This window comes from Cottoperca gobio, chromosome 6, assembly GCF_900634415.1.
Source record: "Cottoperca gobio chromosome 6, fCotGob3.1, whole genome shotgun sequence".
Taxonomy (NCBI): Eukaryota; Metazoa; Chordata; class Actinopteri; order Perciformes; family Bovichtidae; genus Cottoperca; species Cottoperca gobio.
In genome coordinates, this window is record NC_041360.1 from 17,689,955 (window position 1) to 17,704,212 (window position 14,258).

A 14,258-nucleotide genomic window follows, 5' to 3' on the forward strand; every position below is an offset into this window, starting at 1 on the left:
CGTCAATAACACATTGCAATTAGGCTTGCTCTTCTAAAATCTGATGGTCTAATTGACTGTGTATTCAAGTAGAACATCAGAATTCCCTCTAGCAGGTTTGATAACATTGATAAGCATAATGCGTAATCATAAGCCTGAAGCTCTGAAATGCAGAATGATGTATTCTTACCGTATGCACGGTGTTGTCTTTAAGACTTTATGCTTATTGGAGGCATTTCGTGTGCAGTTCACATTTATTTTCCTCAAGTGTCTCTTTGAAACGGGTGATGTTGATCAGGCACTCAACAGGAGTTTCATAATAACATCTTTATAATGCTCACGCCACTTGTTTGTGGAGGGCTTGCGGTGAGGAGCTGGGGATAATAGTGTGGTGCAGCACACCAAACAGAGCCTGGTCAAAAAGCAAAGCACTCGATATCTCATAGGAGGGAATTTAATGGCCACTGGTTGCTCTCGGCTCTTGACCCTCTCCAAGAGGCTCCATGTTAGTCACTCTCCAGTGCTTTCCAATTGAAACCCAGCCAGACTGGTAGTAGATGAGATTTCAACCGTCTACTCAAAGCCTGTATGACTGTACCACGAGCTTCAGCTGGTCATTACGCTGGCGATGCTCAGCTGATAGTGAAACTGGACGGTGACATTTTAGTACGTTGAAGTTTTTGCTGCTGTTTTCAAGTTTAGTTTTCCGACACTCGATTCTGCTTATAAAGGATTGAAATGAATCATAGATTGTTGTTCAATCTATAATTAAACATTATGTTGCCTTTCTAGCAGCAGCAAAACTCCAAATACAGTGGTGGAAAGTAAGGCACTTGTACTTCCATTCTAGGCTACTTCATGTTCCCACTCTGAGGAACATATTGTACCATTTACTCCACTAGTTATTTGACAGATGCATTTCCCTGTTGGTTTAAATATCACCATTTTACATGCAAAAACACATGATCTGCATTTAAAATGTGATGCATTATTGATTAACTTATTCCCACCAAATTAAGCAGTTAAAACATGTCTAATCAAATTTAACAGGGAGGCTTATCAGTTAACTAATGAGTGCCTTTACTGTATTCTCATGGTGTTATTGCTTCTTTTCCCCACAAACACCAACATTTGCCCTCGTCGCTTAGTTTGCAGACAAAAAGTAACAAACTTGCAGATTATGACAATGTCAAGAATAAACCCCACAGTGGACATACTCGTACTTTTTAAATCCTGGGATCCAGCTGACATTACCTGTAGGCAGCCAACCGCACTAATTTAATGTGGATTTATATACAATGTGTCTTGTTTTACATAATGAATATCTAATCAAGCATGAGCACAGGAAAGCAATTTCTGCAAAGTAATTGAAAGCAGACTTTGTTTATATGACAGAATATTGCTACACTCTTGGCAGAGGATCGCCCAGAGCTCTAACGGGACGTTAAATTGCTTTTCAAGCATCATTTTGAAATAAACGGGGCAGTCTCTCCTTATTAACAGTTCTCCTGACTGCTAATCTGTTGTTTTAAAGCAGATGCTACAACTGATTACAGACACTTAATGAATGTTGGCGAAGAGAAGCACAGTCAAGTTAGCATTTCTTTTTCATATTGTTAACATATTTACAGAATAGTGCGGTGTGAGGGATGCCTCATAGCAGTAAGTCATCAAGTATTCCTGCAGTGCAACTGAACCCGTGTTCCACATGCGAGATGTGCTGCGGTACTGTGCTGCCATCTAGTGTTGAAGAGTGATCCTGGCGCTGTTAAACTGCATGGAGCATTAAACTGTCACATTTGCTTTGTATACAATTTAGTGTACACGACAAACTGGTGCTTCAAAAGGAATTTTATTCCTGAGTGTACAGTGAAAGCAGGTTCAGTGGCAAAAGCTAATTTTTTTGAAAGAAAGAAATTGAAAAAGAACTGAATAATTTAAACTTAATATAATTCAGCACACAAATCGTATGTAGCAGACATTAATATTGTGGCAGCTTTACAATCACTCATGTGCCAAGTAACACCATGTTACACATAAATGTGCAAACAGACTCTTTTCAGCAGCAGCACCACAGGAACTAAATATTTGCCACCGACTGAATCACTTTGTTTCTTCTATTGGTTCAAAGATAACATCAAATATTTTTACAAAACAGCTTTGGTGACCCATGTATATACACTTTTGCATATATAAAAGTGTGGAAAATGTATAAATATTATCGCTAGAGCTAAATATAAAAAGTTCAGACTATTGCACAACAGCCGGGTGAGGGGAGTGATCACTGGAGCAGCTGACGGCTGCTTTTAGGGTTTTCTGCGCCTGTGAAAGAAGAAAGTTCAAATCAAAACACTGCACCGTGTACTGCAAAGGAAATGCTATTCTCAGATGTGATCTAAAAAGATGACAGCTTACTTGGTGATCCCATGATGCGCATAGCCAGGACCCATGTTTGATCCAGCCCTCATCTCCATCAGCCACAGAACACTGCGAACACAAAGACAAATTAGGACTCAAATCTGAAGTGTTGTTTATCTGAAAGATGCCTTAGCAACACAATGAAGATAAACACTTGTTGTTAAATGTCTTTGCCTTTTAACAGTTGTGTAATGTTTGAGTGCTAAATAATAAAAAACAACATGCACTGAAGCTAAGATACATTCATAAAGTGCTTTTTTTTTTAATATAAATAATCTTAATCGGGTCGATTTGCAACCCAATTCAGGAGCCCTTCAATAAAATGTTCAGTTCTGTATTGGTGTTGATGTTGTATTGTGCTGCATTGTTTATGACCATATTTAAACATGTGTAACACACTATCACTACACATGGTCAGGTGATTGAATCACTTTGTTGGACCTGGTGCATAAGTCTTGTTAAAATAAATGTTATGTTCTTATAGGTCCTCATGGAAAGATTAAATTGTGGGCTCCACTTCAGTAAAGGAAGAACTAAAAGAACGAGACATCTTCAGACGGGTTTTAAGTTGGCCATCTGGCTTCTGTGCAAATGCAAGTTTGTTGCATTACTTTCTAAACCAAGACACGCATGCGATGGTAGTTTATTGGAGGTTAATCAATATTATCATCCTACCCTCGTCTCCACATCGGGCCAAGCTCCATCGGTTCGATCTCCATTGGCAGGTGTGCCTTCTGAAGATTTTCTTTTGAGCCTTCAGACACAAATGCAAAGGGACAATTAATGAAACATCATTATAACACCCGGATAATCTGCAGCTCATAAATGGCTGTCGGCTGCTACCTTGTGACTGTGGTGAGCTCCTGTCTCAGCGTCTCGATGTCCGTGAACTGGACAGACTGTCCTCCTCCTCTGGTCTTAATAACTTCCCCCTGAAAAAAGTGTGAGTTGATAGCCAATAAAACTTTAAATGATAAAGAAGAATAAAACATCCCCTGAGCAGCTTCTGCTGTGTCTAAAAATAGCCCCTCACTATTGGTCATTTCAAACTAGAACAGCCAACAGGAACATGCTCGATGACAGATGATCTGAATTAATTGCTCTTTGGCTTCACTTCACTTCTTTTTTTACCTTACCTTAATAAGTTTGGTCTGTATCTCGCCATCAGAGGCCACCTCCTGGTGTGTTAGCACATATCTGTCACACTTCGACAGGGCCTTCTCACTCGGTGTAGACACCTGGATGGAATTTGGGATGACTGGCTGCAAAACTGTACCCAGGTCCAAGCTGGAGGAGGGTTTGTGGTCCACCCACTTCTCCCCACCAGCAGAGCGGGAGCGACGGTGCAGCGGCCGCACTGGTGCCGTCGTCTACACAGCGGAGAAGCAATTAATACATGCATATAACAGTGGAAAATGATCCATCAGGACACTGGTTAATGGCTGGGGAGGTCTTCAGTTGTAAAGAACACACATTTGGGATTAGTGGAGAAAAAGATAATCGACATCACACTTTAAAAAAGGGCATGTCGGAGTTGCGGTTTACAAACATTAAAAGTTAGACACGCCTATGTGGCTCAACGAGGGTTGCAGTGCTCGGCAGTGGAGAAAGCCAACCTCAGATTCACTTTAGTTTTGGAACAAGCATTTCTCTTCGCTATATTTGTCCATCGTTTTCAAAGCTTCCTGTTGGATGCGTGTTTATGATCTGGCACCTGGTGGCTACGTTTTTATAGAGGTTGATGCCAAGAAACGTCCTGAATGAGAGGGACTATTTTTGTCTATATACAAAAAGGAAAATCGTACTTCTTTTGCCTTTTAAAGCCTTTTCAGAGAAACTAGTTTTCACTATAAGACCTGAAGCAACTTCCTGTAGCTAACTCACTGACCCTGTAGCTTCTCTCACATAGGTCTAGATCAGGTCTAGATCAAATGTAGGGAAGTTGGCCTCTTCTTCCTCTCTAGCCTTTAACAGAGCTCTCCTCCTGGCCCGGCTGGCCGAGGTGCCTGCTGGGGACGGCGTTCTTGTGGGTGTACTAGGAGAATGATAACCCTGCCTGCTGTCCTGAGCTACCCGCTGCTCGTAGAGACGCAGTTAGCCACAGACGGAGAGCTACTGCTGCTGGGGACGGGGCAGGCGGGCCTCAGGTTCATGTCAACCTCCTCAACTCTAGTGGCACTGACTGACTGGCCCTGGCCTGACATGGGGAGAGTCAACATGGCACTAGGAAGCAAAGTGGAAAGACTGCACAATTACATACATGCAGTTTGTTACATTTAGTACAGAGAAAGAAATGTTACAGTAGCAGGAGCAGAAATGTGCACAGCCTAATGCAATACAATACAACAGCCTTGAAATACATTTGACCTTTGTGAGGATTAGGTTACATTTTTGTTGCGACTGTGTGAAAGAGTGGCTTCTATTTTAGAGCTGCAACTTTTAGTCGATAGATGGTTTGGGATTTTGGATTGTTCGGACAAAGAGTCATCTCATGAAGTCACTTTGGGCAGAAGGAAATGTGGATATTTGTGTGTGGACTAAATGATTTGCTTTCTTTGAGGACATTTGTAGATGACACCTTTTCATCTAAACATTTGTGTAATTGAAAAAAATCTATCACTTAATCTATAGATGAATCTATGATAAGTTGTTGCAGCCCTACTCTAATGCAACAAGAATTGAATCCAAACTGTAAATTTAGTTTCACAGCAGTATTTAAACTGCTGCAGGACTAATGCCCTGTACTACATTATATACACACACACACAAATGTTTTGATGTTAATTCATCTACGGCCATCACATTGGGATTTGTAGTTTTTGGTGAGGAAAATATTAGTTTCAGGGAAAAGCTGTTAACTTTGAAAGGACAGAATTCAGTTTAACTGCCCCCATCCTGTCAACAAACAATATTTAGTAAAAGATTAATTATTCAGGAGCTATGCAGGTGCTCTAGATGTGCATCATCAACACAACGTACGGGGACAGGGGAGGGCGAGGCCGATCTCTTTGCCGGGAGGCGTTCCTCTCTGGAGGGCCGCTGAAGCTGCGTCTGACGCGGTGGAGGATCAGGACGACCCGGAGTCTTGCTCTCCGTCACGATGGCCTTGAGCTGCTTCAGTTTCTCATCTTTCACCCAGAGCTTGTTTTGCATCTCCAGCTGCATCGCATTAACGCGTCGGTCCTGCACAGCAAGAGGCATGACGTTAGAGCTCAACACCACTGACTGTAGACTTAGTGAAAGTTGAGACATTACAAACGTGCGTCTCGTTCCTTTTGTAATACTGTTGGATAAACTTTGTCACTTACAGGTTATTGATGTCACGCTGTCTTAGCTTACATCGCATTGTAATTTTATCTGTATATGATTAGTGCCTTTTGAGTCGCTGAGCTGACAGTTCTCTCGTCCGATAGAACTCATTGTATCCTTGACCCCGTGTTAACCTACACAAGTACGTAAAACTTGAAATATGAGGAGTAACTCACACATTCTTTCTCCCACTTGTACTGAGTGTCTGTAACAACTCCGTTCATGCGCTGCTCCATGCGTTTCTTCTCAGACAGCTCCCTCTGCAGCCTCTGGGCTTTGGTTTCCAGTTCGCACTGCAGTGAACGCTTGTCTCCCTCATAGATTTTAGTCGTTTTTTGCAGGATGTCAATCTGAAACAGAACCATGTTGGACGTTTAAGAAACTGAGCAACATATCTACCAAACAAACCAGCCGTCTCCGGGGGGGTTAGAATGTTTTGTCACCTTGTGTTCTTGCATCTTGTTTCTCTTCTCCAAGCGCTCCATCTCCATCTTGTTGTTCTGGATGATTCTGTCCTTCTCCACCAGTTTGCCATTCTGTTCATTAATGAAATCATCTTTGGAAATTAGGCTGTTGTCCAGATCCTGAAGCATGGACTTCATCCTGTTGGCTAAAATAACACGAAAGAGAGAACATGAGAGCCAAGATAAGAAATCCAACTTTTCAAAGTAACATGAACAGTCAAAGCCGCGAGGTGAGGGCTGAGATGGTTTGTCAGCAGGCACCTGCATTGTTGTATTCATCAATCATAATCTGCCTGATCCTGTGTCTGTTCTGCAGAGCTTCAATCAGCCTGGGCAGGGTGATGTCATCGTGGCGGTCGGTCAACTCACAGGAGGGAAGAGGTGGGAGGCTGTGCTCCAGGTGGTTTGTAACAGAGGGCAAGTCTAAAGGAAAAGGAGATAGTTGATACAAATACAGCATTGGCCCAAATATGAAGATACTGGTGTATATTTTTCTTAAATTTGAGGTCTAATGACATTATGCATTAATAGAAGAAGAAGGTAAGTATATGACTGCTTGATTTGTTTCAGCAAATGGAAGTGGAGCACTTCTGTTCTAATGACTTTTCTGTGGACAATGCCCTTACCGAGCTTTAAATGTTGCATCTACTGCAATTAATATTCATGTCGTCTACTCTAGAGCATTCTTGTTTTTAGTTTTTTTGTTATAATATATTAAAACGTTATATCCATCCATCCATCCATCCATCCATCCATCCATCCATCCATCCATCCATCCATCCATCCATCCATCCATCCATCCATCCATCCATCCATCCATCCATCCATCCATCCATCCATCCATCCATCCATCCATCCATCCATCCATCCATCCATCCATCCATCCATCCATCCATCCATCCATCCATCCATCCATGATACTCTAGTAAAGCCTCATAATTACCCAGTCTTACTTACCTCTGTCTATCGGACCACCACGCTCGTCCAGCTTGCGCGACAGTTCCTCTTTAAAGGCCTGGTTTCTATGGCGACGGCCCGGGGTGAAGCCACAGATGGGCCTGTCCACTGGCCGAGCCACTTCCACCTCCTGGGTCAGCTCTGCAAACCGCATCACCAGCTGGACAAACAGAGCGTGTCTTTCGTGTGTCCGACAGAACGTAACTCACAGGCTCATTTAAATGACTTAAGGGACAAAGGTGCCGAGGAACTTACCAAGGTTTCCTCGTAGTCGTCAGCTTTGGGATTGACACAGACAACCATTCGGACTTTCCCCTCTCCGTCAAAGTAGTTTTTGAACAAATGGGTTACTTTAGAGTCTCTGTAGGGGACCATCTGTAAGAGAAGACGCACATTACCCGCTTTGTTCATCAGTAAATGTGATGACAGGATTCAGCTTCAGTCAGGTGGTTCGTACCCTGTTTGTGCCGCACATCTGGTTCTCTCGAAGTATCTCGATGCACGTCCGCAGATTCAGTAGTGACTGATTAATGTTACCTGCGAGGTAAGAATGTCATTTATTTCTCATAAGAACTTCAGCAAAAAATGCTGGGTTTTTTTTATGTTTCTGGAAACAAACCTGCTTCACGTATACGGGTGCCTTCTGCCCCGGTCCTGCCGGTGCGCTCACTTCCTGCCAGGTCCACCAGGCACAGCTGACTAACAGTCACCTGGTTCTTATCCTGACAGACACGATCAGAAAATACTTCAGTATCAGAATTGGTGCCTATAATCAGTGTTGGTAAAAATGGTTACATGCGACTTTAATTAAATTACAAAATAAACGCAATTGTATTCAGGTAACGAGAGAAATATGTAATTAAGTTACAGTTACTTATCAGAAGGTCGGCTATTACAAAAGGGGCAGAATATATTCCTTTTCTGTAAAAACGTATGTAGCCTATAATATTTGCTCTGTTCCAATGTTAATTCAAGTTATATTGAAGAACTTTCAATAAAAGTTTTTATGGTTTAAAACTTATTTTGTGGGACATTTCAGCTTTATTGCCCAGTTTATAACATTTATTATAAAAGTAATCAAAAAGTAATTAGTAACATTCATTTAATAAAGTAATTTCAAAAGTAACCAGTAATCTGTAACCTATAATACCCATCCCAACACTGCTTATAATTCATCCAAATATGAATCTGGGAGCAGACATTTGGCTTCAGCTGACCTGGAGAATGTTGTCTCCATCTGCATCAAGAGGAGCCTGAGCCAGTTTAACGATGAGCACGCTGTGGGAGCGGCTGGACTCTCTGTTCAGGCGGGTGTTTGCAACCTTCCTCTTCTTCTGACCTGGAACAACATAATATAGGCGACTTTTTAACCAAGTTCAACTACTCTAAACTATTTTAGCCACAAAACTCTCACATGACCTGCTCAGAGAGAAGATTAACTGAGATCAATTCCTGGCCAGAGCCGGCCCAGAGGCCAGCAATGCCAGGTCAGTAAGATCCACGATCATCAGTGCAAAGTATTTCATGAGCATTCCTTTCTTTATTCCCCGAACAGAAATCAAAGACAGACTCATCAATGGCGTGTTACGGCCTTTCAATGTGACTCTTTGCTTTCTAAACGTAAACCTTATAACAACTCACCTCTCCAGAATACTTGGAATGCCTCCTCGGCAGACTTGACTTCCACCTCCATACAACCGGCCACATACATGTTGTGATTCTGATCCTCTCGGAGGATCTTAGACTGCGGTGGTCTACATTGAGAACATAAAAGTGTTAAGTCACTGATGACATGGAATTTAATTTTTCATGCATCAAACATCTGGAAGGGGGGGGGGGCGGGTATTAATGTTGCTTGATTCCAGCCATGAAGAAATAAATCAGTGACAATCATGAAGCGCCATACAAAGCAACAGACAGCCGGTTTAAGGACATTCAGGAGTTTTGCCACAACAAAGACTACAAGCAGCAGGGGGTGATGTCATGATTGTATGGACTAAATGAACACTCATCAACACTGGAGACATTAGCTGGTGCAGCCTGCGGCCAGCGGCTCCGGGTGTCAGCTTTTGGTTGCTGAGTTATAAATACTTACTCTTTCAAACCAGACCATTTTATTTTAAAATTGTAGTTTTACCAATTTGACAGTATTTTATTAAGGCGTGTGTTATTTCTGATCATTTGAGAACTTTGGCTTTAGGGCTGCAACTAATGATTCTTTTCATTACATGTTCAATTAGTCATTATTTTGTGTTTAACAGACATAATCAGGTCCAATTGATTAATCATTTGATCAAAAACAAATTATCAGAAAAGACAAAAACAAGAGTGAATGCCCACAATAAACATGCTGGAAAATAATAATAAAAACACTTAATCAAATCAATCATTAAAGTAGCTGCACTTACTAATTCTTTAATCATTTCAGCAGCATTTGTCTTTTAACCATAACTGTGTTTATATTTCTCAAAAATTAGGTTCCAACATTGGACCATGATAGAAATAAGACGTGCGTAGTGCATTTAGTAGATCCATAAATAAAATAATTAAACAGTATTGTATCCCCACTAGTTGTGACAACTAGATTGGATTTTTTTTAAGTATAAGAAGTTTGTAAGTTTGAAAATGTCTCCAGCGTTGATGAAGTTCTATTTACTATGTAGACTGCAGATTTCTGTGTAACAGGGAGAGTACATCTTAAATCAGGCTACTAGTCTGATGATGTTCGAGTATTCACTCGTCACATACATGAACTCAGTGTTCTGGCGCACAGGTGTGCCTCCATTCCACCTAGTAAAAAGAAAATACAATAATTGTCTTCCAGCTACCTTGAACAAACAACTACACCCTAAATCAAATGGTTCAATGCCTCCGACTCTGAATAGTGAATCAGCGTCACGTTTCCTTTCACTTTACACTTGCTGGACTCACTTCGGTTTGATTGCCTCCTCCTGATTTTCCTCCAGGAGGTCATAGATGTAGTTGTTGTAGATTTCAATGTAGGAGACGAAGACACTGTAGCTGCTGTCCTCATCCACAGCATCAGTTTTATAAGCCTCCTCTAACTTAATCATGTCAGCAATTTCAGGATCTTTTTGTCTGAAAACAAAAAAAGTAGTGACTTACATGTTCTACATCAGTTACACCGTAGCAGAACACGGGTGTTTAACAGGACTCAGACTGACCTGGAGGAGGATGATGATGCTGATTTAGGAACAGGCAAGTTGTTGTCCCGCCTTTGTCGCTCCAACAAAGCATCAACTTCATTCTGGACCTCCATGCCATTTTTGTCATCAGTCTTGAAAACCTGGAGATAAAAACAACAAGGAATTGAATAAGGTAAATAAATGTAAAGACATCAAAGTATTAGGGATATCAATGATTAATCACAGTGAATACATTAACCGATATAGCAGAAGAGTTGGAGACACAAAAACAAACAAAGGATAATTAACACTGTTCTTAAACATTTACTTACATATCTTTTGGCCTGGTAGGGTCCTATACTGTTGAAGATCATATCGAGTGATCGAGGTAGAAGTCCACCCTCGCCTGGAGAGCCAGTCATGGTGAACGTCTTTCCACTTCCTGTGACCCCATACGTGAAGAGCAGACCTGCAACAATACAGCAGAATTATGAATGTGTAGTATGCAAATCAGGCAGCTGGCAAGAGTTAAACTGTTATTTTTTTGGAAAAATAACTAGTTTCCTTCTGGAGCTGGCCGGTACTCTTACCATTTTTTCCATGGATGAGGTCGTCGACAAGAGGTTTGGCAACATGCTCAAACAGCTCTATCTGAGATATAGACACCCCAAAGACTTTTTTGAAGGAATACTGCGTCTGAGAAGCAAAATAAAATGGAATATTTTAGGGGAAATACATCTTACAATAAAAAGTATGGCTGGCTTCATTGTATATTTTTGTTCAACAAACACATAAAAACACAACAATGTGCTACTTTGTGTCTCAATCCTTTCTGACTTTGCAGCTTTCCGTAGCAATCACCCCTAAACCCATTGTTTCCTACTCAAGACAAACAAACACCACAGAGTATTTATGGCAGCAGAATTGTGTCTGTGGGATTGACTCAAATAAGCAACATTCCCCATGTTTATCATAATTAAGGAATGTCCCGTTTGTGTTTTTGTTTTAAATAGTTTTTGAACACCACGGTCCTTTCTTCCTGCAGCGGTCAGACTGGTTATTCCAACACTGTGTACAATTATCAATGTATCCTTCACTTAAATTAGACAGTTATTAATGTATTTTTTTTTTTTACATTACAGGTCATTTAGCAGACGCTCTTATCCAGAGTGATTTAAAGTGAACCAACTACAGGTATTGAACTCACAAACATCTGGTGTTGTATTTGGAAGCCATATCACTAGGCCACCACCACCAATGTACATGATCGTTTCGAAAAAGGATTACAAATACCTCTGCTATTACCCTTAAGTACTATAACTTCTCCTGGTTCACAAGATCGGTTACCTCTTTGTACTCTCCATTGCGGTTTGTTTTGAAGCCTTCAGGGGCGTGCAGCTGGATGGTGGCGCTGCTTATAACCTCGATGCAGCACTCTACATCCTCCACACCCAGAGGCCGTACACGGCAGTACACCTGAGGAAAAGTACAGGAGGACAAGATTATTCAAAGTCAAACTAAAGTTCAGATTTGATGGACCAATTCAATATGCTTAGCTGGCACGGTTGCAACAAAGACAGTCAAAGCATCAAGTAATATTGAGATTGAAAAAAATCCTTTTGTAAATAAAATAAAAATAAAATAAAAAAATCAAGAAAAATAGCAAAACACAATTTACCCAAACGCAGGTCTCATGCAATTGTGTTCTTTTAAATCTAGATTGAAGACTTTTGTGTTTGCTTATGTCTTGGTGTTTTATGTGAAGCACTTGTATCATTACTAAAATGTGTTATATAAATAAACTTACTACATAATTCATTGCGTCTTTTGGCAAAACAATTAACTAGTCAGTATTTCTTGAGACATGGGACAAAGCAGATCCGGCAACTCTAACTTCTATTTTAGTTTAAAAAAATTAATTATTTTCAATTGTAGATGTTATGAGGGATTAATAGTAGATAGATAGATAGATAATAGATTAATTAATAGAATGTATTTAACACAATTATCCACTTCTATTTCATTTAATCACACTTGTCTTCTCGCTACATTTAAAAACAATGTGTCCACAGAGAAGTGTTCAATCATTCATAAGCAGTAAAATAAAAATAAAAATGTAATGAATAAAAAGAGCTTGTTTAATTAAAAGCAACATTTAATCTCATCAGTGCAAAATAGTTTTTCAGCAACACATGCGTGTTTTAAGAAGTTTCGAAATGACCCACTTTTTGTCAACACAGCATTCATTCAAATGTAATACAAATCAGGCAATATCAGGCGGTTAACGAGCTTTACCTTTTAACTACAACTTGCCAAACATTCACATAGCCCATACCAAAAGTAATGAATGCTACGGTGTGTGTTGTAGGTGAATCATTGTTTGCTCATTGTTGAACAATCACTCACCCCAACAGGGTCTTTCTGGTTACTGGAAGGCTTTTTTGGAGGAAGCCTACGAGGGGTTTTACTCTTCCTAGAAGAAAATAAATCACATTTCATTAGCACAGTACATTGTTAGCGTTAGCTTTTCATTACAGTAAACGAATAAGCGTAAACTAAGGCTCTGGATAGACGGCTTATTATCCCCCAGCCAACGTTACGGCTAAGCTAGCTAACGTTAGCTAACGTTAGCTCGACCTTCCTTGTTTAGATTCCGTCGAGAAGCCGGTAAACTGTAACACGACATTTAGCATTAGCATAGTACTTGAAGGTAATGAACTTTACACGCAATTACGAAATAAAGAATAATGATAATGTTACTTACACTTGTCTGTTCATTGTAGCTCGCTGTTCCTCTTGATGTTGTTACTGTTCCTACCGTTCCTGTTGCTACAATTTTGAACTTTCCCTCCGCCTCAAACCAGACGAGTTTTTCAAAACGAGCCGGCAACAGCCAATCAGATTTCACAACAAGCAGACACGTGTTTCCGCCTTCACCTCCGAGCCTTTTGTGGAAACTACAGAAATGTAAAATATGTAACAGTCATCAGATAAACCAATAATAGCAGATAACCTGATTCGTTAAAAAAAAGTCTAAGAAAGCATGCAAACAAAAATGAACAGCAACAAGGAGAACTGGAATTTTCACAATTACTTTTCTTTTTTAATCATGTTTAGGCCATACACTCATCTTCAAACTAAACTTAACATAAGAACATAACTTAAAGAAATACAAAAAAAAAACATATTTAAGGCTTTATACATTTCTACTGAATTACATATTCTTCAGTTCATGTAATGTTTCAATTTCATACAGTTTTGGTTTTAATATAGTGTCGGATTTCTATTTTGTATTGTATGTGTGTTCTTGTTGTTTTTAATTAATTTAAATAAATAAAACACTTATTTTATATTTGAATATACTATTCTATTTTTCACATATACCATGATTTTGGCCATATCGCCCACCCATTGTGCAATCATATATTTTGTTCTCACTCAACAATGTTTTATGAATTAGCTTATATTAAAATTCATAGCTGCAATAAAATACTATTGGTCCTAAATGGTGTTTTTTTACATTTAGGACGGCTTAACATCAGCGAGTCCCTAAGAAACCTGTCTCAACATGCATACAATGGCTCACTTGTCGAACTTGTCTAGTTGTCCGTAAGACTGGGCCTTCACTGTATTAAGTTATTTTGTGTTTTACTGTTCTATTTACATTTCAATTTATTTTGTCAAACTTTCTTGTATGTTTCAGTAAAAATGTTGAAGTACAGACAACAGCACAAGTATGTGAAATTGGATGCAGTTGAACGACAGTTTGACTTTCTACAATTCAATGAAAAAGGTGTGTAATTCTACTTCAGCTTTTCTTACCGTCAGTGTCTGTGTCAGTCTGTGTGTCTGTGTTAGAGTGTGTCTGTCTGTGTCAGTGTCTGTCTGTGTCAGTCCGTCAGTGTGTGTCTTTCTGTGTCTGTGTTTGTTTGTTTGTGTGTCTGTGTTAGAGTGTGTCTGTCTGTGTCAGTGTCTGTCTGTGTCA

The 14,258-nt window shown here is 40.0% G+C and overlaps 1 protein-coding gene and 1 non-coding gene across 2 annotated transcripts; both read right to left on the reverse strand.

Annotated features, from left to right (window-relative positions):
* Positions 1 to 1,920: 1,920 nt before the first annotated feature.
* kif23 (kinesin family member 23) lies at positions 1,921 to 13,182 on the reverse strand. Its single transcript, XM_029434829.1, has 22 exons — positions 13,038 to 13,182; positions 12,680 to 12,746; positions 11,621 to 11,749; positions 10,864 to 10,969; positions 10,606 to 10,742; positions 10,313 to 10,434; positions 10,059 to 10,226; positions 8,769 to 8,881; positions 8,345 to 8,466; positions 7,747 to 7,849; positions 7,585 to 7,664; positions 7,383 to 7,502; positions 7,128 to 7,287; positions 6,432 to 6,593; positions 6,150 to 6,316; positions 5,883 to 6,056; positions 5,377 to 5,580; positions 3,534 to 3,767; positions 3,241 to 3,329; positions 3,073 to 3,151; positions 2,395 to 2,466; positions 1,921 to 2,301 (listed from the first exon to the last, which is right to left on the reverse strand). The coding sequence occupies exons 1-22, from the start codon at positions 13,049 to 13,051 to the stop codon at positions 2,230 to 2,232; spliced, it is 2,694 nt and encodes an 897-aa protein (XP_029290689.1). The 5' UTR covers positions 13,052 to 13,182; the 3' UTR covers positions 1,921 to 2,229.
* Positions 8,547 to 8,643, reverse strand: LOC115010343 (Z30 small nucleolar RNA). Its single transcript, XR_003832457.1, has one exon. It is a non-coding gene; the product is annotated as a Z30 small nucleolar RNA (small nucleolar RNA).
* Positions 13,183 to 14,258: the final 1,076 nt, after the last annotated feature.